We start from the raw sequence: 24,520 nt of genomic DNA on the forward strand, positions 1-24,520 counted from the left end.
ATAAAAACTTTAATCTCACTGTTAAAAACTTATCTTCACAGCGACAATCGGTTGTGAGCACTGTAGGTCACGTCTTCACAAACATAAACAACGCCGCTATTTTGTGCCCGTAAATCCGTTAAAATTTTACAGGTTTTAAGTGATAATACAAAAGGTGTCAGGCCAAACACGACTCCCGCTGGTCGCTAAATGTTAGCCTTCCCTCTGTTAACGGAGGATTTTACGCGCTTTCTAGAGTCGTTTTAGCAATAATCTTTATGCCATTGTGTTTGCTATCTCTGTGGCATATTTCGTTAGGTTTATCGGCTCATGTTTGTTGAAGGATTCTTTATAGCCCTTTAAAGGAATTTTTTAGTCGATCTCTAACCGTCATCTTGTTTATCTTAAGCGGCGGTTAGCTCACAGAGTGAGGCTGGGTTTCCACTTACGCGTAATTTTTTACGTGCGTTTACGTGCGTGAAAGAATTTATGAACGTATGAACGACTTGCGAAAACGTGTACACAAGTCGTTTATACATTGTCTCTAATTTTTTTTTTTTTTTTTTTTTTACCGGCACGTAAACGCACGTACGAAATTGCGCGTCGGTGGAAATCCACCTTAACGTTTCTTTACTACGGTTGCGAGGGTCTAAGATCCGAGTCTTTCAAGGCTACTGCAGTCCCTAAGCATTGAGAGCTATGGCTTCTTTGGGTTGTTCTAAGTTCCCCTTAGTTTAATTTGTTGTGATTTGCGTTCTTGGAGCTAAACACTGCCAATTTCAATACTTGACACTTTGGTTCTGGCTTCTCACCATTTCTGCAAAGAGTCCACCTTTTCTTATCAGCACGTCAGGTTTATCAAACTCCGCCACTCGTCCGCCATCAAGAACTAGCACCTTATCATAGTCCATAATGGTGTTCAGTCGATGCGCGATGGTCAACACTGTGGAATCTTTAAACTTGTCACGTATGACTTCCTGGATCAGACGATCAGTGTTGAAATCCACATTAGCAGTGGCCTCATCCATAATGATGATCTTGCTCTTCTGGACCAGTGCACGAGCCAAGCACACCAACTGTCTCTCGCCAACGCTCAAATTTGTTCCAGACTCTCTCAGTTTGAATTCAAGCTGTCCTGGTAGATCTTCCACAAGGGTCTTCAACTGCACCTCCTCCAGAGCTGTCCAGAGATCTTGATCGTGATATTGTGAAAATGGATCCATGTTTCTTTTCAACGTACCTTCAAATAGCACCGGATCCTGCGTTATAACGGCCATGGACCTGCGGGCTTCTTGGAGGTTGATAGATGCAATATCAACACCATCGATTAGCACCTAAAAAGAGAGTAGTCTGGTTTATTCGGCCGAACTCTCGCGAGAGTTACCGATCACCGATTTGTTTGAAATTCGCAGAAAAGAAAATTTCGAATCATTCAGTTCATATCAGATCAGAATATACATAACACAGTAACAACCTAGTACATACGCACGATTTTGGAGTTATATAAATTTCGCTGAAAATCTCAGCCTCGTCAGGCATGCCTTGGTACTCAGTGTATGATGCACCAAGTGTCTTAGATAGTCCACCGACGCCATGTAAGGCCTCACACAGAGTGCCCCATCATATTTCTCCTTCATCAAGCACTACGCTAGGGAGTTTTACATAATTCCACTCCTTCTTCGTGTTGATGAGGGATCCCTTTGCCACTCGGTTGATTCTCACGCTCTATGCGATTTGTCTTAACATGGCATCATTACCATACACCCCAGTCACGGACATTTTGAATTCTTACCGTTCCTTCTCATGTTTCTCTACGCAATGTTTCCATAATGCTGTTTATCGTCTTGTTTCTCTAAACCCTCTGTGTGCTCTTTGCCTCTTGTATAGGCATTTCTGGTTGCCTCACTAATGTACTTATCTTTGCATCCCTGGCATTCAATCTTGTAGGTCACACCGTCGGTGGACTATCATACACTGAGTACCAAGGCATCTAGAAATCCAAGAGGGCGGAACATGCCTGACGAGGCTGAGATTTTCAGCGAAATTTATATAACTCCAAAATCGTGCGTTCAAAGAATAACAAAAACAGAGAATGTCAAGAGATTACCGAAATTTATCTAATTCTTTTATCGCTTCGACGAAAGAACTTTATGAAGCATAATAATTCTTCAAAAACTCATTAATAATTCATTAAGAAAATACAAAGGAAATTAATGTTTAATGAGTGTCTTTATATCTGATAACGACACGGCTAAATTTTATGTCCAATTTTCTTGCCAAAATAACCCAAAATCTAAGTATCAGTGCAAGAATGAAAAGATCTACATCAGAGGTTTTTGAAGCCGTTCAATAAACTCGCAGTTCGTGCTTTATCAAGTTTTAAACACTCGGCTGCGCCTCGTGTTTTAAACTTGATAAAGCACTCCTGCTTGTCTGTTAAAAAAACGGAACAGATTAAAGGGAAAAGAAGCAATTTAGATCAGAAACACGGAAAAACACAAGGTTGAAATGTACACGTGTTTTTTTGTCCGTTCGCTCAATGTTGCACATTTCCCAGTACTTAGTTTGAACACTACGCGGCAATAACGTTTAACTGACCTTTTCTGAGGGATCTGGCATACGAAACAGCGCAGATACCAGAGATGACTTGCCTGCGCCAGTGCGACCCACAACTCCAACTTTCTCTTTACTAGAAACACAAACACATATGTCATTCAAGATGCGTGGTCCCCCATCAAAGTACACCAAAGAAAGATTCTGCATGGTTAAGTTTCCTTCAGTAGGCCAAAACTCTGGAGGAAGGGTTTCAGTGCTGTAGCCGGGTTCTGAATCGATTCTTGTATACGTCATTACACGTTCGACTGACGTCATCAAGTTTTCCACCTCTGTAGCCATTCGTACGCCATATTGTGTATGGTCCAGCGTTTGTAGTGCGTACGTCAGAGCGAGGCCGGCTAAAACTAAAGAGAAACGACAGCGACAACGTCAATAAGTACATTCCAGACTGCGGTAGGCAGATTAAGGCTCCTATTGCCAGGCCGAAGTGGACATCTACGAGAGGCGCTCGCTGAAGAACGATTTAACTTTTAGAAGTTGGCTTTATCCTAAAAATTTGGAATATTTCAAAAGGGGAGTGGTAGTCTTTTAGGAAGGGTCGACTGCAACTGACTATAGTTAGTACTCTACTAACTATGAACTGACTAAAGACCAAGAATGATTATTACTAAACTAGTAATACGTGACTCGCAGGGCCTCGCGGAGCTCTGGGTTATTGTTGCCTAGTAACGGACAAAATACAGCAGACAGAATACAAACAGAAACTGAAGAACAACGAACTGCACGATTACAGAGACTTCGACAAAATACCGCGGACAGAATACAAACAGCAACTGAACAACAGCGAACTGCACGATTACAGAGACTTCGACAAAATACCGCGGACAGAATACAAACAGAAACTGAACAACAACGAACTGCACGATTACAGAGAACAGTCAGAGACTTCGACAAAATGCCGCGGATAGAATACAAACAGAAGCTGAAGACACAAGAATACAGAGATTACAATTACTGAGACAAAATTATACAGACAGACTTTTTGTAGAATCAACTGAACAGCTACAGGATAGATTACAATTAAGAAGGGAAAGTGATGCAGCGCGCTTACAATTAGAATCGGAGGAGAGAAATATTCGATTACAGTCTGCTAGAGAAAATAGTGCCACGCGTAGACAACAACAACAATTACAGCAACAGCAACAGGAACTAAACAGAGATGTTATAAAATTTGAAACGATCTCTGACTTAAAAACTTTAAAAATACAAGCTTTCGGCTTTTGAACTACAGCCTTCGACGGGTAAAATGTAAAAAGGTAAAATATGCAGTGTGTGAAGTTGCGAAATAAAAATGCTAATAACTAAGAATATTTGTTAAAAAGAATGCGAAATAAAAATGCTAATAACTAAGAATATTTGTTAAAAAGAATGTTGTACTGTCCAGGTAGAGGACAGGAATTGTTATCCGCATTGGGAGTTAGCTTCGAATGCCACGCTTCCAACGTTTTTCTTGTTCTAAAGCCGCCTTGTCAATGACAGATGCATTATCAGTCAATCGCGTGATTGTTGGACCAGACGTGATTGGCAATCCTGGAACCTTTGCCGCGGTTTTACATTTCTCAGGTGTTCTTTTTCCTGGTGTTGAAGGCTCTGCCCGTCTCACCAATGTAACACCATGAACACTAGAACAAGGAATTTTATAGACAACGTTTGTCTGCGATCCAAAGAAGGTCGAATTTTGGAGCCGGGAACTGTTTGGAGGGTGTAGTGTTTTTTACATGTATTCGTGCTTTTTGAGGACACGGGTCAGTGGTTCTGTTACGCTTAATGTGGTAGAGGGGAGATGGCGCCCGACATTTAAGAATGTTCAAAAGTTCCTCGGGACAGCACGTCAGGGTCGGTTTTGTTAGACTGATGTTTTTATGAACTCGATGGGTAGCGATAGTGTGATGAGGAATGGAGAATTGACCATGGTAGGCGCGCAAGACGCCCCACCCACAGGGACCGACCCAGTCCTGACCCCCTCAACAGTCCGCATCGACGGCGTTCTAGTGTTAGTACGTGAGAGGCAAAGAATGTAAAACCGCAGGGCCCTAAACGGGCGCAGAACAAGAAAGAAGGTGACAGCAACCCAATGATACAATCCGCCCCTACATTCTTTAACAATATTCTTAGTTATTAGCATTTTATTTCGCATTCTTTAACAAATATTCTTAGTTATTAGCATTTTTATTTCGCAACTTCACACACTGATATTTTACCTTTTACATTTTACCCGTCGAAGGCTGTAGTTCAAACAGCCGAAAGCTTGTATTTTTAAAGTTTTTAAGTCAGAGATCGTTTCAAATTTTATAATATGTTGTATCCTGGCTGCGGTCCTTCAATATTTTTACGTAAACAGAGATGATTATCTTTCCAAGGGATGGAGAAATCCCGATCAGCCTTTACATCAGCAACAATGGGCTCAGAACGAAATGGCAAATTTTCATACAACAATGAACAGTTTTCAACATCAGCAGTTTATACCCTAAATAGGCGTTGAGGGAGTATTATGTGGAAATCAGTGTTATTTTAATCCGAAAAGAAAAACGATAAAAATGAAAGGCTCAGGATTCGCCCCACAAAAAAAAATAAGAAAAAAAAAAAAACCGTAGCCGGATTCGAACCCCCGCCCTCAATCCCGAAGATCTGATTTCAAGTTCGACGCCTTACCATTAGGCCACCAGCGCGCGGCGGCCGTGTGACGTCATTTCCGTCACACACCAAGCTCACAAAATAAATAAATAAATATATATATATATATATATATATATATATGACCGTAAACTCCACACGAGATTTCATCCCGCCTGAGCCCTTTGAGGGACAAAATTATACACCCCGCTACGCTCGGCCTTCGGCCTCGCTTCGCGAGGAATTATTGATTAAACAGTAAGGAACAAGTAGGCAAGGGGGAGATAGACGCAACCGCGTTCTTCTTCCGTCTTTATTTACCATACCAGCAAAAACGCATACTGTTGCAATGTTGCGTGCGCTGATACTTAGGAGAAATGTTGAAGCCCTTCCTTGATGCCTCTTCCCTCGCTGCCCTTTATAAACACACCGGAGACGGTTTTTTACAACGCCTAAGTTGCCAGGAATGCATATATAACCAATATACCGCATGCTCACCCCTAAGTCAAAACTGACTGTAACTTTTATAATGAAGAGGATTTCTGAGCAATGCTGTCCGAATTTTTTAGCAGTAGTAGGAAGGCCTTGCAGCTTCACTTCAGACTAAGCTTGATGCTACTTACCAGAATTTTCTTTCATAAAAATAGCAGCCACTGCAACAACCATAACGAACACGCCGCAAAGAAGATCCATGCGTACACCCAACCAGCGATTACACGAGACTACCATAAAGAAAGCTTGTGTGTTCTCGTCCTGGAACCTAAGATTACAAAATTGAAAAACAACTGCTAAGTTATTGCATTTCCTTTGATGACGTCGCGTGCATGTTCGTTTTGTAAAAACATATCTACAGGATCTTACCTGCGTGCAAAATGGCGGCTAGTACAATTTTAATTGGTGGACACTGAATTAAAACACTATAAATTCACTATTTGCAATAGTATTCTGTTATTACTACCATCGAAATACTATTTCAGTAGCGAAATTACCTTAAATGACTCGTTATCCTCGTAGTCTGTGTAAACTTGGTATTTTCTAGCTGACGTTATTTCTACTAACCTTTGAAATCTTTCCAGAAACGTTCTGTTCATATCTGAAATATGGACGATTTCAAGTCCATTAGCTGTTTCCGTGATGTGTGAGTACACAGGGCTGCATTTGATGGCCTCAATCCTCTTCAGCTCTCTGGAAGACTTCAAGTAATAACGAGCATAGTACACCAATATCCCAAGAATTGGAAGAAGAGCCAAGAAGAGCCAGTAGTTTGTTGCAGCGGGAACCAACATAGTACAGAGCTGGGACAGGCAAGTCATAAGTGCTAGCAGAAACATTGGTGGTAATACGTCATCCATACAGCCAACATCTTTGGAGAAGCGATTCAGGATACGCCCAGCTGGGTTTGTGTCAAAAAACAACACAGGGGCTTTGATTGTCGACATAGTCATTTTGTTGTGAAGGTTTTCAGCAGCTTTCAGTAGGAGGAAGTAAAAGAAGAAACACGATGCTGCATTGACAACAATAGCCACTCCCACCAGACAGGCGTGAATGATTTGAGTGTCCGGGGCTTTTTGCTGGTCATGTGTCATTTCTGCCATTCTAGACAGCCAGGAGTTGGGAGCTATTAGGCAGACTGTAAAAACGTTCACACTGTTAGTCGCTTTTTCAGATAATCTAAATCTGAATTGGATTGGTATCTGGTGGATACAATGCGCATCATTCCCCAATCTAAGGGCTTATCTAAACAATAATTAATATGTAAGCTGGTAGTTCAGAGCAAGTATGTTAGCCCGAAACTCGTTGTTTAGAAATATTTCAAATAGTAGGATTGTAGCAAGACTGACGAAATGGATAGAATTACTATTTTCTGTGATATTCTAAAAATGTACAGTTTGTCAGAAAACGTTTTTATGCATCACCAGGATTTGTGTAAAAAAGTCACGATAAACTTTGTTTGTCTAAGGGCGCTTTCCATTTGTCAGAACTGGCCGGCCGGTCCGGTGGGTTTTGAGTGTTAAATGGGCCTTTTCCGCGAGATTTTCCAGCAAATCCACCATAACGATGTAAGTATATTTATGTATTGACTGATTTGACCGGACAAATCTGATAAACAACGCAATTGTGTTTTCGAATATACCTGTCTGACAGGCCAGATCTGACAAATGGAAAGCGAAATGTTAGAAATGTTGGCAAAAAATGAAATTGCGTGAAACGGATGATGTGTCACGGTTAACAAAAAAGGGTTACCTTGCGCCATGATTAAGAGAACTGCCAGGAGCAGTATCAAGGGAGTAGGTAGTCCTTCCTTAAAGTATTCCCAGTACAGTCGCCAAGTGACAGTGCCGGCCATTTTACTCTCCTCTTCTTCCTTTAAATCAAGAGCTGGTCGATGATCCACCTCAGGCTCCTCATACGAGCTTACCCTGGAAAGCGAGCGAGCTATACGTGTAACACTTCCATTGTTAACAAATCCAACGCTTACTGGTACGAAAACATCATCTTCCAACAAGTTGTACAAGTCAGTGTCATGTGCCTTCTTGGGCGAAAACGAGGTAGCTGCTCGAGGTCTGTGCATGATTGTGCCTCTAGCATTGGCCTCGTATAGACTGGCACTTCTTGCTTGCCTTGGCGTACTTTCAAAGTGCTCAGATACTTCAAAAATGTTGGGAAATACTCCCTGGTCTGTGAGCTCAGTATATCCTCCCTGATGAACGATTGAGCCGTTTTCCATCACTGCAATCCGATCCACATCTTTTAAATACTGCAGCTGGTGTGTGACCAACAAACGAATACGACCTGATAAATGACCCATTAAACATTCATCGAATAGTTTCCTTCCTACTTTAGTGTCGACTGCACTCAGTGGATCATCTAGAAGGTAAATCTCAGCATCTGAATACACTGCACGAGCTAAACCCACACGTGCTTTTTGGCCTCCACTGAGGGTCACTCCACGCTGCCCGATCTCTGTGAGGTCGCCACTGGTAAAGACGGCCAAGTCCTTTGTCAAACCACTGATGTCTACAACATGTTGGAATCTCTCCTCGTCAAATGGCAAGCCAAACAAAATGTTCTCCCTGACAGTCCCCGAAAATACCCAGGGTATTTGCGGAACATAGGCCACTTTCCCATGATATGATATCGTCCCCTCGTGTAAAGGTAATTCGCCAAGAACAGCTGTTAGTAGAGTGGATTTTCCACTTCCTACCGGTCCAGTTATTGCCAAGATCTCACCATTGCATACATTCAAAGTTACATTACTCAAGGTCACGTTGTCGGTGAAAGCTTCTTGATTCCAAGAACATGACGCTTCCGAAATTGAGACAAATGGTTCTTTGGAGCTTGAGCCATTTGGTTCATGATTTGTAATTAATCCGGCGGTCGCGTGATCTTCAAAATCCTTCAACGAAACGTAAACGTTACCAGAAGACATGTTGTCGGCCTTGCTGGGCACTAAACTACAGGTAAATGTTTGAGGACTTTGATCTGAACAGTTGCCTCGTTTGCTGTAATTGGTCAACAGTTGTTGTAGCACAAGGTCATCGTCAATACGTAACGGCTCTGTTAAAAGCAGACCCTCTGTTTGGTACTTTTTGTCTCTTTCAATCTCTGATACCTTGTCCTGAAGAAAGACTTGTATTCTATCGAGTGCAACTTTAGCCTCTGCGACAATGTACACGGAGAGACTCAAGCTGTTACAAAATGTAAACCTGATTGTCACTAAGCCGAGAAGAAGCGTGAATATTGTGAAAGATGATAAGTGAGTTCCTGTCAAAGCCAGTGTTGCTACGGAAATAAGGGCGGCGGTCGGAAGCGTAATGTCGTACAGAACAAAGAGCAGGGAAACAATGAGACCTTTCATACGAATTATTGCCATCTCCTTTCTGCAAAAAAATAAAATAAAATAAATTACTACATAAAGAAAACGTTGACCAACCGTTTAAGGCTGACTGGGTTGATTTACCCTTTTCCATTGCTATCAAACTAGGTTGAAAAAGTTGATTTGGTTGAAGTTTCTTTGAATAGAAAACTTTATCGACTATTTTCTGTTAAAATTGTTGACCAGTATTGAACAATCGCTTCAAACAAATCAATCCCTATGGAACGCGGAAAAACTCAACCGATCGAACTAACCGAAAACCGTTTTTTGATCTTTGTAGAACGAAACCGAACGGTTATCAACCATTAAAATCGAAAACGTTTAAAAAGTCTTCTATTCAAACAGATTATCCGAAACCGTACGCGGTTTGGAAGCGATTGGTAACCTGAACTAGGCACGACTCTATTGAGTAAAAGATTGGCAATTCATCATGAAAGCCTCAGTGGGCCTTCAAGCAATAATGCATGGACTTGGGAGTCGCTTCCTTTCTTTCGTTGTCTGTCATATAATATATAGTATCAGGAAAGGTTTCTCGTTAATCAGCGATTATTTATTCATGCATATACAGCGTAAAACACATCGCCTTTGTTGCTTAATACTTGAGTGTTTAAAGTTGGCGTTAGAACAGTGAATAAACCGAGGGAAAAATGTTGGTCTATGATAAGTTTGTTAAGAAAGATGTCACACCTACTTTCAGGGTTACGTGTAGCTTTCTATCGACATCCATTTTTCGACGGCTAGACAACAAGACGGCCAAAATCCGCCAATCACAGCCCACTAACATGACCTTCTGAACTTGTGGTCTCTTTTCCATGAAACCAACACCGGTATGTATCAGTTCTGATTGGCTCATCTCAAACACCACGTCAAAAGACGATGTCGAAAGATGGATGTAAAAAGAGAGCTTTGCACGTAACACTGAAAGCGAGTATAATCGGCTAGTGACAAAAGCTACGCAGAAGAGAAATTCGAGTTCTCCCAGCAGAGTCGAAACTATGGACTTCCAGACACCAGTTGTACGCTCTACAAGTGAGCTACAGAAGACTCGTGGGAGCTGGGCTATATAAATGTAGGTTCTATGTCACAAATGTTCCACAAACTGTTTGTTTAATTGTTTTGAAATTCTAAGCGACGGAACCCAACAGCTTTCCTTTTCTTTCTTAACATAGAGTAAAATTGCAAAATGAAAGATGATCGAATTCACAAGGTGCCCGCCCTAGCTTAACAATGAAGCACAAACATTAATTTTGATTTTCGCTGTTACCTGCGAAGGTCGCACAAAACGTCTATGAAGTTCCACTCCCAAGCATGCATCTTCACCGCTCTTATTCCAGAGATGACTTCATTCATCACCACGAGCCGTTTGTCTGTGAAAGCAGCCGCTTTCTCTCTGAGCTTGGCAGCTTTTCGTGCCATTAACATTTGAAAGGTGATTAAAAGGAAAAAAACAGCAGCACCGGCCAGAGCCTCCCAGCCAATCAAGTACCACAAGATCACCAGGCTAATTGTGAGCTCCAGGGGCGCAGTTAACACCATGCCCAGTTGGTTCAAGGACCGCTCGATTTTTTGTGCGTCATTCGAGACCAGGTTGATAGTGTTACCAGATAGTGTAGCCTCAAGGCTGTATCGATTTAGCGAGAGGACCTGAATGAAGAAAAAATACATTTGAACCTTTCTACAATGTTAGCCCAAGGAACTGGATGAAGGGGTTCCTTCTAGAGATGAGGCCATTGTAGGTAGGTAGAGATGGGAGCTTATCCTCAATTTCCGTAGCATGAAATAACGAGAAGCGTTCCTTCTCCCCCTGGATGAAATGCTAGTCCAACGCTTGTCATTACACTTCTGGATGGAGAAAGGCACTAAAGGGTTAGCATGTTCCCTTTACCGGTGGCTTTCTTAAGCTACATTAGCTGATAGGGAAGCGAACACGATTGGAACAAGGAGTCCTATCGAGAATTCTGCTTCCGATCATTCAAATGAATAACATTACCGTAGAATACACGTTATAAGCCCACCCCTTACCCCTAACAAGCCCCCTGGTTATACTTCCATCTGATGCTAACAATAAAATAGATCAGAGTGGCTCCTCCCGATCATTTCCAACCCAAAGTTTCCTTTTAAGCCACATATAACAGTGTTTAAGCTCCCAACCTTACCTCAACCCCTTGTATATAAGCCCTCTGTGTTACCGAAGTTACAAAAACTTATAACCAGCATTGTAAGGTACACTTTTTCTTGGAGTGAATTTGGCAACTAAATAAAATTCACTGCTTAAGGCTTTCACTTGCAATACAAAACGACAGGATTCGATTACGAATTATAAGAATCCAGGCGTACACCCACCTTATTTAGAAGTTTACCTTTTTGTAAACGAGCCCTATTAACGCCACTTTCAGCTTCAATCCCCAGAGCTCAGTAAGGTAGTCATAATGTTGCGTTGACATGACTTTAACTGAGCTTGTCGCTCCTAAAAGCGCCACACCGATTATAGCAAACTTCATGTCCATATTTGGCCCATCATTTAAAGCCTTCAAGACAACCCAAAGACATACAGGCAGAAAGACAAAACTTAAAGAGTAGAATAATCTTAAGACTATCATTCGAAGACCTGATTTCCAAGGAAGTATTCTGGACATTGCTTTCCACAGCCGTGGTTTCTTGTTTTTCAAGTGACTTCTTTTCAATTCGTCCGACCAACACTTCTCAGCCTTCTTTACAAGCACTTCCGCTTTGTAATCGTCAACAAGAGGAAACAAGTCATCATCGGTCAACGGTCGTTTATTGCCCAGTCTTAACACGTCATTCATCCACCAGAGGAACATGATTGACAGCCAGCTTGCTCCATCTCTGGGATTTTTGCTTTCTGAGCTGCGCATGCCCCGCATGACTTCTCCAAGAATGTGTTACTGTTTTTCGGACATTCCTAAAATAAAAGTGAAAATAAAAAAAAAAACTTTCGCCGCCTGACGTCTGTGACTCGAATATTGACAAATATAGTTGTATGTAAGTAAGAGAGGGTCACTACAATACAATTTGAGGGTCATTCTAAAAACATTTTCGACTGGCGTGCCATGCTCTTTAAACTAAATCCGGCAAATTATAATCATTTTAGCGCCACGAGATTTATGTAACGTATTGAAGAAGTTATGAGAATGCACGGATTATGTAGTGCTAGTGGTTTTGCATAAATACATTAGATTGTGCTATGAATTCGCCACTCTAACGGTTGTGACAGTGTCACACAACGCCACATAGAGCAGAATGTCACGTCCTTAGCTCAGAGAAATAAGATAAGTTGACAAATTTTGGACCATCGCTGGAGACACCTATTAGTCCTAGTTAGGATCGGGCAGGCGAAGAGCCACTCTGTGGATATACTGCCCGAAGTGCCATTATTATTATTATTATTTTATTATTATTATTATTATTATTATTATTATTATTATTATTATTATTATTATTATTATATTATCATTGATAAAATCACTTAATAAAGGCTGAATACCACTGGAACTCTATAAGCAGCAATGTAAATTTTTTCTAAAGAAAATAAGAACATAGCCTAAATTTGTGCCAATTACCATTTATCGCTATTGATGTAGGAATCTGGTTAGTCTAACTTGGAAAATGCAGGTTCCTTCTCGCGGGTTTCAACTGGATTGCTTTTCGATTTGTTTTAGTGGTAACTCGCCTAAAAGGGTTCGAATCGGCCTGAGAAATTCCGACAAGCGACATGTACACGGGTAGGTGAAGTCTGCATACGAGCCTAGTGGCCCATCAGGCTAGAGCCTATCCCGGGTTCCTTAGCATGAAGCTACTAGAAATATTTCTACACCCACCTGAATGGGATGCTAGTCCGTCGTAGGGTTACCCCTAGCAGCAAATTCGCCAGTACCCCGTTATACACCTGGGTGGAGAGAGGCAGTATGAGAGTAAAGTGTTTGCCGAAGAGACTTAGATATTGGCCCGTCAAGGTCAAACATTAGTGTATTTCGAACAACATTTGATCAGTCAAGATTTCCAGTGGGCAGAGAAATATGTTTAGCGATCGAGAATCGAGAACAAATTTTGTCATCAACGAAACGTTTATCGGTCAAGAATTACAACTGTTATAACTGCGATATTAAAGTGCCTGAAAAACTCCTGCTCTTTAGCCAGTTAGTCACGTGGTTTTCAACTGGGCTTTTAACGTACCTGGGAAACTCTAGCCTGCGAACGCAGACGAAATTTCCAGCTGTCGACAGCCGGAAATGTGTCTGCGTTCGCAGGCTAGAAAACTCCTGCTCCTTAGATGAAATGACATTCCGATAGCGACATGCAAACTCGTTCAAAATTGCGACATGACAAGCTACAGACGGGCGACATGCATACCCTAACAGAGCCTCGCTAATACATTCCTATTCTTCATCAGAATGTGGTGCGTTAGTTGGTTGCCCGGGGGGGAATATAGGAGTCCCCCCGGAGGTTGGTTGCCAGATTAGAACAGCTTTATTCCCGCTCATACTGTGACAAATAGAATATAATTATATTAAACGCAGAGCCTCCTTTAATATACTCACGAATTAACTGGCAATTAAAGTAATGACCTACTGGACTGTATCTCAAAAAAAATTGATCGCTTAAGTGTAATACTCCATAATTTTCGAGCTTTTTAAAAGTTCGCGGACACCGTCCTCACCGTTTTGTAAATTTGGCATGCAGTCTTTTTTAGGCCTAACTACCAAATGGATATTAAAAAGTTTCAATTTTTTTTGGAAAATATCGAGAAGGCCGATTGAAGCGTCCGTGACGGCCCGCCAACAGGCGGATCGAAGGTTTTTTTACTTCGACACTGAACCTGCCGTCACAGTTTCTGACAACGTTAGTAGACTCTTCTTCTTTTATATATAAAATAGACGGCAATTGAGTTTGATGATCAACGGCCAAGAAGTTAGTATTTACGATTGAACATCTCAAATTTCTTCGTACTCACTTTCTGGAGCCAGAAAACATAATAAAAAAATTAGGAACTTATAAATTGGCCACAGCGCCATCAGCGGCACTCAGATAGGGAAATTATATAGCAGTTTTATATTTTTTTCTTAAACAAATACATAATTGCAGTTGGCGATTTGAGCGACGACTTTCTAAATATGGCCTTTTTTTTTTTTATCGCTTTTTAAGTTCGTCACAAGAATTGCCGCATTCCAAATCATTTTAGAAATTCACACCTACCTTTAAAGATAGTAATACCTTCAAGTTTTTTTATGCAATGGTCCTATCTTACTATCACGCTTAAGGATTCCTCTAAATCTTCGCCTACCTTTTGGCAAAGGTTTTGTGTCTCCAGGCAGAATGCTCGTTATCAGCAATGAAAGTCGAAGAGATAAGAAGCGAGTAATTACTCGACATCGTTTGAGCTTGACGTGTATTTTAGATTGCGCTCGAGCTCCGTTAATTAAGTTTATTCATTTGGCGATCAGATAAAAATCAATGAATGATCAGAGATATTAAAGTCCATCTAAGCACGAGAGACAGGTTTTTCAGAAGATTTATGCATAGAAATACCGGTTTATTTTTGAGCGGTAAATCTGCATTTATAATAGCTGGGAGTTTGGGGTGTTTTTTGGTGTTGTTTTTTTGAGGGGGCTCGAGGGGGGGAGGGGGTGGAAGTGGTGCCCGTATCTTTTACACGTCGAAGAAATGGGGAAGGAACATCCTTCGTATGCCATGTCACCCCTGTGGAGCGCCGCGCCCAACACGATAAAAAATTTATGGCCGCCCGTCCATTTATGTAGTTCTCCGCCAGGCCCATGGCAGGTACGGCCTAGTGGCCCATCAGGCCGGAGCCATACCGGTTTCCGCAACGAGCGAAGATTTTACTCCACCCGGATGGGATGCTATTCCATCACAGGGTTACCTCCCTCCCGAAAAGCTAAAGATGACTGTATCATTTTTACACCTGGGTAAGGAAAGGGACCGGGAGGAGAGGCCCAAAGAACTAACGCAGTCCCCCAAAAGCTCTATCCAGGACTGGTCCAGAGTCCAGCGCAGTGACCATATTAGGCCATCACGCTCCCCAACTGTTAAGAAAGTGAAAAATCTGCTTGTATAAGCCCTGGGGTTGTACAGTTTGGTACGAAATGTGGGCTAAATAAGCGCCGCACTGGAGGCGTAAAAATTTAATAAGCGCCGCGGCGCATCGAGTAATTACGGTAGTCCCTTTCTTCACCTAGGTCGGCGATAAGGACATACGTGATGTAAGTCATGACGCATCACGAGAGGTGTCCTTATGGAGAGGTTCGACTTTAATAAAAAAAAAAAAAGTCCGAGATAACAAAAACAGCGAAGTTCTCACCTGCTTTTTTTTTTAAATGGACTTTAATAACTCTGATCATTCATTGATTTTTATCTGATCGCCAAATGAATAAACTTATTTAACACATTTAAAAGCCCACATTTCGTACCAAACTGTACAACCCCAGGGCTTATACAAGCAGATTTTTGCACTTTCTTACACGGTTGGGGAGCGTGATGGCCTAATAATGGTCACTGCGCTGGACTCTGGACCAAACAGTCCTGGATAGAGCTTTTGGGGGACAATGCGTTACGTTCTTTGGAAAGCCTCTCAACTCCCAGAGTCCCTTTCCTTACCCAGGTGTAAAAATGATTACCAGTCAATCTTTAGCTTTTCGGGAAGGGAGGTAACCCTGCGATGGAATAGCATCCCATCCGGGTGGAGTAAAAAATACTCGTTGTCGCTTCACGTTGCGGAAACCGGTATGAGCTCCGGCCTGATGGGCCACTAGGCTCGTAACCTGCCTATTGAGAGACCTGGCGGAGAACTACATAAATGGACCGGGCGGCCATAAATTTTTTATCGTGAATTGAGGCGCGGCGCTCCCACATTAAGGGGTGACATGGCATAACGAAGAGTAATTGATAATCCATTCCCCGAACTGTTCCAAATTCAGGCCACTGTGTAAAAGAACAAAAGAGGATACGAAGGCACCACTTCCACACACCCCTCCCCCCCTCGAGCCCCCTCAAAAAAAAAAAAAACAACATCAAAAAACACCCCAAACTCCCAGCTATACACCGATTCAGCGTAAGCCGGAAGTTGCATGGAAACGAGGCCTAAGGGCCCTCGGCGGCTAAAAACTATAAAGTTTTTACTAGCGTTTGGGGCGTTTCAAGTCAAAATAAAGCATTTCCTTTACGAATTAGCCACGATTCTTGATCCCTATCAGTGCAAACGTATAAAGAGAAGAAATTTTAATGTCTACCAGGCGACAGGCGAAATTCTAACAGCTTAGCGGTACGATTTTGCTGTCAAACTTCAATATTCCCTCTCCAGCATAGGCTGAATTTCGTCTGTTCTCTCAGGTAGGGATCAGTGGAAAACACGGGGCCGGGGTCCCGGGGTCCCGGGGTCCCGGGGTGTGGAAAACACGGGGTGTGGAAAACAGGGGTGTGGAAAACGGGGGTGTGGAAAACGCGGGGTGTGGAAAACGCGGGGTTGGAAAACAGGGGTGGAAAACACGGGGACCCGGGGTCTGAAAAAAAAGAAGGTGAAAAAATCTCTGCTAAAAAGAAATTTATTTCACCAAATTAATTTCTGACGTCTTTGCGTTGAAAAGCTATTATAAAGCTAAACTGTTTTAGAATATGAAAAAATAGAAAAACCCACCAAAAAAAAAAAAGCACACCAACGAAAATAATTCTCCGCGCCAAATCGCTGCGGGCACTAGAGCGCATTCGAAGTAAACCGAGATTTTTCCGGGTGCGGAGAAGGGGGGCGGAGAAGGAAGCAAAAAACCCTCTAAGAGCACATATCCACGTTCCCTTTCGTTTTGATAAACTCAATCTTAACATTACGTTCATTCATAAAAGATAACGTTATTTAGCCGTTTGAGTTTACACAAGTACTTTACTTAAAGCTATTTAAAAGAGGCTAGGTCACGCATGAGATAAAAGGTTTTTTTTTTAATTTTGAGCCCAGACCCGAAAAAAATAAAGAAGTATAAAAAAAGTTAAATTAAAGTTAAGTTAAAAAAAAATTTATAATTGACCTAGCCCCTTCAGTTATGCTGGCATCAGCCAGAGAGACCTTGCACAACTCAATCAGACTCATTCATTATTATTTCAATAATCACATCTTATTTTTTCGGCCATGTTTTCACGTGCCGCACGGCATGCTGCTGAAGTGTTTTTCAGAATTGCCGTCACTTTATCAGTAACAGTAAACTTAAGACAAAAGATTTAAGGAGAAGATCACAACTAATCCACAGAAATTGTTAAATCCCTTAATATAAGCTTTCAAATTTTTTTGACCGTATTCAATATAGAATTTTATCTTGATTATTTGATTTTGCAATTACTTAATAAAGGTTTAAATCCTGCATTTGCCAGGTTTTTTTCATGATTTTGTTTTGTTTTCTTTTCCACACCCCGTGTTTTCCACACCCCGTGTTTTCCACACCCCGTGTTTTCCACACCCCGTGTTTTCCACACCCCGCGTTTTCCACACCCCGTGTTTTCCACACCCCGTGTTTTCCACACCCCGCGTTTTCCACACCCCGCGTTTTCCACACCCCGTGTTTTCCACACCCCGTGTTTTCCACACCCCGCGTTTTCCACACCCCGTGTTTTCCACACCCCGTGTTTTCCACACCCCGGGACCCCAGGACCCCGGGACCCCGGGACCCCGGCCCCGTGTTTTCCACTGATCTCTCAGGTAGTTTACAATCAATTTTGAATTTTGTTAATCAATAAAATGAAACCACTTTAAAGTCCAGAATACCTTTTAACCCTTTCCTTACCAGGTAGCCCTGTGGATTTCGATCTGAATGAAAACTTTCTAGTATTATGGAGAAACTCGCGTATTCACGCAAACATCATTAAAGACAGTCTACTGATTCTGTTACAGAATTTGACAGATTTTTTCAGTAGAATTTGTGATTGGCATGAACTGTTTCAGGTGTAAATTCAATTGTACATGTATTTGAGTTGCAGATTCATACAGGTTAATAATAAAATAAAGCCGACTTTCATATCAAAAGAATGATAATATAAAGTACACAACGTCGTTTTCGACGCCAATGGGTGAGTCGGTGTGTATACATGGAAGCTTATTTAGTGTTTAAAGTCATCAATGCTTTTTAAACACACAAATTCTAGAGTAGTAGCAAAGTGTAGCAGTGTATACAAAGCAGACTCGGTTGTTATTGCCGGTAAAGTTATACCGACCTGAAGGCTTACATGTAAACTAGAAAATATTTTCTGCCGGTCAAATTCGATCCAGTTCACAAATGAAATCAGGTCCGTCCGTAAAAAAATTCAGTGAAAAAATCTGACATACCTGTATTTGACTGGGTTGACTGTACGCTTTTCGATTGTTGATTAATTATTATGATTGGAAAATGTAACAACAAACTGCAGCACATGTTTACCCGAGCTTCTCTGTCGAAACAAACTAACATAATTTAGATAACTGAAACTATTTGTGACACATGTTTACGCGTGACCTTCTCTACGATTCTGTGTCGATACCTGCAACTTTTTATTCGGATTAAGTATTTTGAGTAGACCTTTGTCCTTCTCAATAAATGGTGATTCTATAAAGCAAGTTGAATTTACAAAATCCCTTAGTGTATATATAGATAAGAACCTAACTTGGAATCTACACATTACAAATATTTCTAAAAAGATTGCATCTGGCATTGGCACCCTAAAGCGTAGCAGGTCTTTTGTTCCATTTAAGACATTACTATGTATCTATAACTCTTTAGTACAACCCCATTTTGATTATTGTAGTGTCGTTTGGGGGAATTGCAGTAAAACTCTGGCAAGTAAACTACAAAAACTGCAAAACCATGCTGCGCGTATCTTGACCTCTTCTTCCTACGATGCCAATGCTGATGATCTTATTGCAAGACTTGGCTGGAATAAACTCGATGTCCAATTTAAATTTAAAACAGCCGTCATGGTCTATAAATCACTCAATGGTCTTGTACCTGACTACCTTAGGACAATGTTTTCTAATAGAAGCGAAAAAAAGAACCTATTCACTGAGAGGGTCCGCGGGTAAACTAACTGTTCCGCTCCCCCGCACTAATTTTCTTAAAAACAGTTGTAGCTATAGAGGTGCGGTGCTGTGGAACAGTTTACCTGTCGACCTTCGGCAAGCACAAACTCTCACTAGCTTTAAATCCGGCTGCAGCAGTTTCGTTTTTGGCTAGAATCAATGTAAATATTAACATCACACGGCATTCATGGAAAGCAGGCATTTCTTTTATTATAACTAATTAATTCATTGTAGACGACTAATGTAATTTAAATTTATTATGTAAAATAGGTATTAAGTAATTTTAAATAAGTATTATGTATTTTAAGTCCTGATGATTTTTTACCGTGTTGAAATAAAGAGTATTATTATTATTTTATTATTGAAAACCTAAGGGTCTCTCAAAACCAAATTTGTTCTTCAAAAGTTCCATTCAGTAAATCATAAGGTAGTTCGTTTTATTGATTAACAAAATCCAAAATTGAGTGGGCAAACATTCAGGTTATGCTGATGAGCGAATATAAAATATTCGATTCCAAAGAAGGAGACAACAAAATCTTACCGGTAAGCTGTAAGAATTTCTTCTCTAGCCTGCTGGACCTTAAATTTCTTCTTCTTATACTTTTGAACTTAGGATCAAGATTCGCGGCTAATTTGTAAAGGGAATGCTTTTACCGACTCGAAATGCCCCACACGCTAATAAAAACTTTATGAATTTTGACCCGCCGAGGGCCCTTAGGCCTCGTTTCCATGCAACTTCCGGCTTACGCTGAATCGGTGTACGTGTATACCAGAGTAGTGACAAGGAACGGCAGTTTCTCACGTACTAAAACGAGTTAAAAATAGTCTTGCCAAACCATAAAAACCATTTCCTTGTGAATAAACGCAGCGGCAAGGATATTTTTTTTCCGCTTGGCCCAGAATTACGATATTTAAAAGGACCCTAGTCAGCTACACCTTTGTTTTTGTTTACATACGCCATACGCGAGTGTCATACGTGAGTTCCGGTGTTACGCGAGTTCCGGTGTTACGTACTTTTTGCACGTCTTTACCAGCCAAGGTTGTCCGTGCCGTGACTTAAATTTGAGCTGGCCTGTGACAATTGCAAGTGCGGGACGAAGAAAGTTTCGTGTAAAAACAAAACAGCCGCGGTTTTAGTAAATAGAAATCTCAGTGCTTTTGCTCGCCACCGTGAACAAGTGGCAAACGCTGAGAGAGAAATAAAGGTATTTCTTGTAAGATTGTTTTGTGTGTCGTTATACTATATACATGTTGTTTCACACCTTTTTTTAAGTCTTCGCCAACGAAAGTCAGGCTCAGTGCTGTCTCTGGTTATGCTCCTAGGCGGGGGATTTGACACCAGTAATCTGGTCTAATCTGCCCTTTTTTGAGTACTTATGCTTAGTGTGCAAGTGGCCCCACGGATGCCTGTGGTGGTGGGCACGTGAACAACTTTCAACTTTATCTTGATTGCTTTCATCACCAAATATAATATTTGTGTTTTTCTAACTTGGTTAAACAAAACTCTAAGATTAAGCTAAAAAAACACAACGAAGACTAAAGCTACAAGATAAAGCGACGAGAATTATGCAGAAATTAGCGAGGTCAAGTACTGTTAATAGCAAATAAACAAACCAATCGAGCCTACCTTGCTAGAAGCAAGCTCTTTCTTTCTGCTCTTGATCCACTCAGTAAAGTCTCGAGAACTAAACTGACTACGAGCTAAACACGTGCTCCTATTTATACCAGAGTAGTGACAAGGAACGGCAGTTTCTCACGTACTAAAACGAGTTAAAAATAGCCTTGCCAAACCATAAAACCCATTTCCTTGCGAGTAAACGCAGCGGCAAGGATATCCTGCACTAATTACGATATTTTAAAGGATCCTAGTCAGCCACACCTTTGTTTTTGTTTACATACGCCATATGCAAGTGTCATACGCGAGTTCCGGTGTAAGCGAGTTCTGGTGTACGTGAGTTCCGGTGTACGCGAGTTCCGGTGTACGTGAGTTCCGGTGTACGCGAGTTCCGGTGTTACGTACTTTTTGCGCGTCTTTACCAAATGTATGTGCAAATCTCCGCGGCTCTCCTCGGTAAGGCAAAGGCGTGAGATTATGAATATGAATATGGATATGGATATGGAGATAATAACAGGCGGTGAAAGCTTAACAACAGTCGCCGTTTTTTAATCGAGGCTAAAAGAAATCGACAATGAAGCGACCGCAACCAACGTGGTCGTCTTAAATCGAGTAGCGAGTGTTGTTCAGCTATTATTATATTTCACACATACGGGTACTAAGATAACTTGAATCTATATATTGGAACGTGTTTTATTTACCACAGAGCTGCTCCTACAAGAATACATGCAGCAGAAAGAAGACATCTAAGAGCCAAGGTTGTCCGTGCCGTAACTCAAATTTGAGCTGCTGTGACAATACACCGATTCAGCGAAAGCCGGAAGTTGCATGTGAACAAGGCCTAAGGGCCCTCGGCGGCTCAAAATTATAAAGATTTTATTAGCGTGTGGGGCATTTTGAGTTGGTAAAAGCATTCCCTTTACAAATTAGCCACGAATCTTGATTCTTGAAGAAGAAATTTAAGGTCTTGCAGGCTATAGAAGAAATTCTTACAGCTTACCGGTAAGATTTTGGTGTCATCTTCTTTGGAATCGAATATTTTATATTTACTCATCAGCATAGCCTGAATGTTTGCCGCTCTCTGGCTACACTCAATTTTGGATTTTGTTAATCAATAAAAACGAACGTAACTACCTTATGATTCACTGAATGGAACTTTTGAAGAACAAAATTAATTTGGTTTTGAGAGCCCCTTAAGTTTCTAATCCGAATAAAAAGTTGCAGGTATCGACATAGAATCGTAGAGAGTCACGCGTAAACATGTCTCACAAATAGTTTCAGTTATCTAAATTATGTTAGTTTGTTTCGACAGAAAAGATTACGTAAACATGTATCGCAGTTTGTTGTAACATTTCTCAATCATAATAATTAATCAACAATCGAAAAGCGTACAGTCAACCCAGTCAAATACAGGTATGTCAGATTTCTTTCACTGAATTATTTTATCGGACCTGACTTCATTTCTGAACTGGATCGAATTTGACCGGCAAGAGAATATTTTATTGTTTACATGTAAGCTTCCAGGTCAGTATAATTTTACCGGTAATAACAACCGAGTCTGCTATGAATACACTGCTACATTTTGCTACCACTCTAGAATCTGTGTGTTTAATTAAAAAGCATAGATGAATTTAAACACTAAATAACCTTCCGTGTATACACACAACTCACCCATTGGCGTCGAAAACGACGTTGTGTACTTTATATTATAATTCTTTTGATATGAAAGTTGGCTTTATTTTATTATTAAACAGCTGCATGAATCTGCAACTCAAATACATGTACTGAATTCAATTTACACTTGAAACAGTTCATGCCAATCACAAATTCTACTGAAAAAATCTAACAAATTCTGTAACAGAATCAGTAGACTGTCTTTAATGATGTGTGCGTGACGTTTTCGCGAGTTTCGCCATATAATATATTAGAAAGTTTTCATTTAGATCGAAAACCAAAGGGCTTCCTTCCCACAGAAAAACCTGTTTCTTAAAAGGTATTCTGGATTTTTAAGTGGTTTCATTTTATTGATCAACAAAATTCAAAATTGATTGTAAACTACCTGAGAGAACGGATGAAATTCAGCCTATGCTAAGGAATATTGAAGTTGGCAGCAAAATCTTACCGCTAAGCTGTTAGAATTTCGCCTGTCGCCTGGTAGATATTAACATTTCTTCTCTTTATACGTTTGCACTGATAGGGATCAAGAATCGTGGCTAATTTGTAAAGGAAATGCTTTCTTTCGACTCGAAATGCCCCACACGCTAGTAAAATCTTTATAGTTTTTAGCCGCCGAGGGCCCTTAGGCCTCGTTTCCATGCAACTTCCGGCTTACGCCGAATCGGTGTATTATAAATGCAGATTTACCGCTCAAATATAAACCGGTATTTCTATGCATAAATGCTTCTGAAACAAACTTCCGTGTCTCTCGTGCTTAGAAATGGACTTTAATAACTCTGATCATTCATTGATTTTTATCTGATCGCCAAATGAATAAGCCTAATTAACGGAGCTCGAGCGCAATCTATAAATACACGTCAAGCTCAAACGATGTTCATTTCACAGCAGTTAGAATTTTACTCGAGCTTCTGTATCTCTTCGACTTTCATTGCTGATAACGAGCATTCTGCCTGGAGACACAAAACTTCGTTTGGCCAAAAGGTAGGCGAAAAGATTTAGAGGAATCCTTAAGCGTGAAATAGTTAAAGATAGGCACTCTAAGAATTCCTTAATTTGCATATTTGTGAAAACAGCCAGATAACACAAACACTTGAAGTTATGTCTGACAGGTATTTTCACTAGTATAAAACCGTTCTATGACATTCTTGCTTTCCTAGTAATTTTTAAAGAAAAAGTAAGAATGACCCTGTTACGGAATGGGCAATTTCTTAAACAGTGATTTGGGAAATGCGAGCAACAGAAGTTCTTGTGAAACGAATATTGAATAACAACAGCGTATAATCTCGACAACAAATAAAATAAAGTTGCCGACATAAAAATTTGGAGAAACGATCGTACGCTCAAAAATCGCCATATCTTTGGCAAAGATCATGTATTTGTTTAAGATAAGCAAAGAATACATGGAAACTGCTTATTATAAACGACTGTAACCCTTTCATGTTTCTCCCGATTATTTGCTGTTAAATGAGCTGATCCGCTGAAATGGCGCTGAAATGGCCAATTTACTAGAGGTTCCATAATTTTTTATTCTTAACGGTTACATTTCCCCAATTTTTTTATTAATGGAATCAATTCACCAATGAACAAGCTTTGTTCATGGTAAATGGCTAGTTCTAAATCGAGATAACAGTGGAGTTATTAGCCTTTCATTTTGTAGTAAATTTGAGACTGTTCAAAACATCGATAACATACCTTCGAACTTCTTGGCCGTTGATCATCCAAACTCAACATTTGCCGAATCTATTTTGATATATAGAAAGAAGAAAGATAGTTTTTTATAACTATGCCAAGTATGATCGAGAAACTGTGACGGCAGGTTCAGTGTCGAAGGTACAAGAACACCTTCGATCCGCCATGTTGGCGAGCCGTCACGGACGCTTCAAATCGGCCTTCTCGATATTTTCCAAAATAAGAAGAATTGAAACTTTTTAATATACATTTGGTAGTTAGGACCCTAAAACAAGACTGCATGCCAAATTTCAGCGAAATCGGTGAGGTACGGTGTCCGACCAAAGTTCGAATCTTATAGACTATGACAATTAATATTTTCAGTCGGCGGAGTAATATTTTTAGCGAT

The 24,520-nt window shown here is 40.7% G+C and overlaps 1 protein-coding gene and 1 pseudogene across 1 annotated transcript; one reads left to right on the forward strand and one right to left on the reverse strand.

The window, feature by feature from the left end:
* LOC144652490 (ATP-binding cassette sub-family C member 4-like) lies at positions 1-12,101 on the reverse strand. The gene is made up of 7 exons (XM_078512504.1): positions 11,446-12,101; positions 10,350-10,729; positions 7,453-9,089; positions 6,268-6,838; positions 5,832-5,968; positions 2,578-2,939; positions 1-1,313 (listed from the first exon to the last, which is right to left on the reverse strand). Exons 1-7 carry the CDS (start codon positions 11,968-11,970, stop codon positions 759-761), a joined length of 4,167 nt encoding a protein of 1,388 aa, XP_078368630.1. The 5' UTR covers positions 11,971-12,101; the 3' UTR covers positions 1-758.
* Positions 12,102-14,767: 2,666 nt separating this feature from the next.
* LOC144647928 (uncharacterized) lies at positions 14,768-19,501 on the forward strand (annotated as a pseudogene).
* Positions 19,502-24,520: the final 5,019 nt, after the last annotated feature.

Source organism: Oculina patagonica, chromosome 4 (genome assembly GCF_052425735.1).
Source record: "Oculina patagonica isolate OP01 chromosome 4, crgOcupat, whole genome shotgun sequence".
NCBI classification, from domain to species: Eukaryota; Metazoa; Cnidaria; class Anthozoa; order Scleractinia; family Oculinidae; genus Oculina; species Oculina patagonica.

Coding starts and splice junctions, on each gene's coding strand:
- LOC144652490 (XM_078512504.1), bottom strand. CDS start 11,970: ATGCGGGGCATGCGCAGCTCAGAAAGCAAAAATCCCAGAGATGGAGCA. Junction 6,839..7,452: donor TCTCTTAATCATGGCGCAAG/GTAACCCTTTTT, acceptor ACGTTTTTACAG/TCTGCCTAATAGCTCCCAAC. Junction 1,314..2,577: donor TGCCAGATCCCTCAGAAAAG/GTCAGTTAAACG, acceptor CTCTCTTTTTAG/GTGCTAATCGATGGTGTTGA.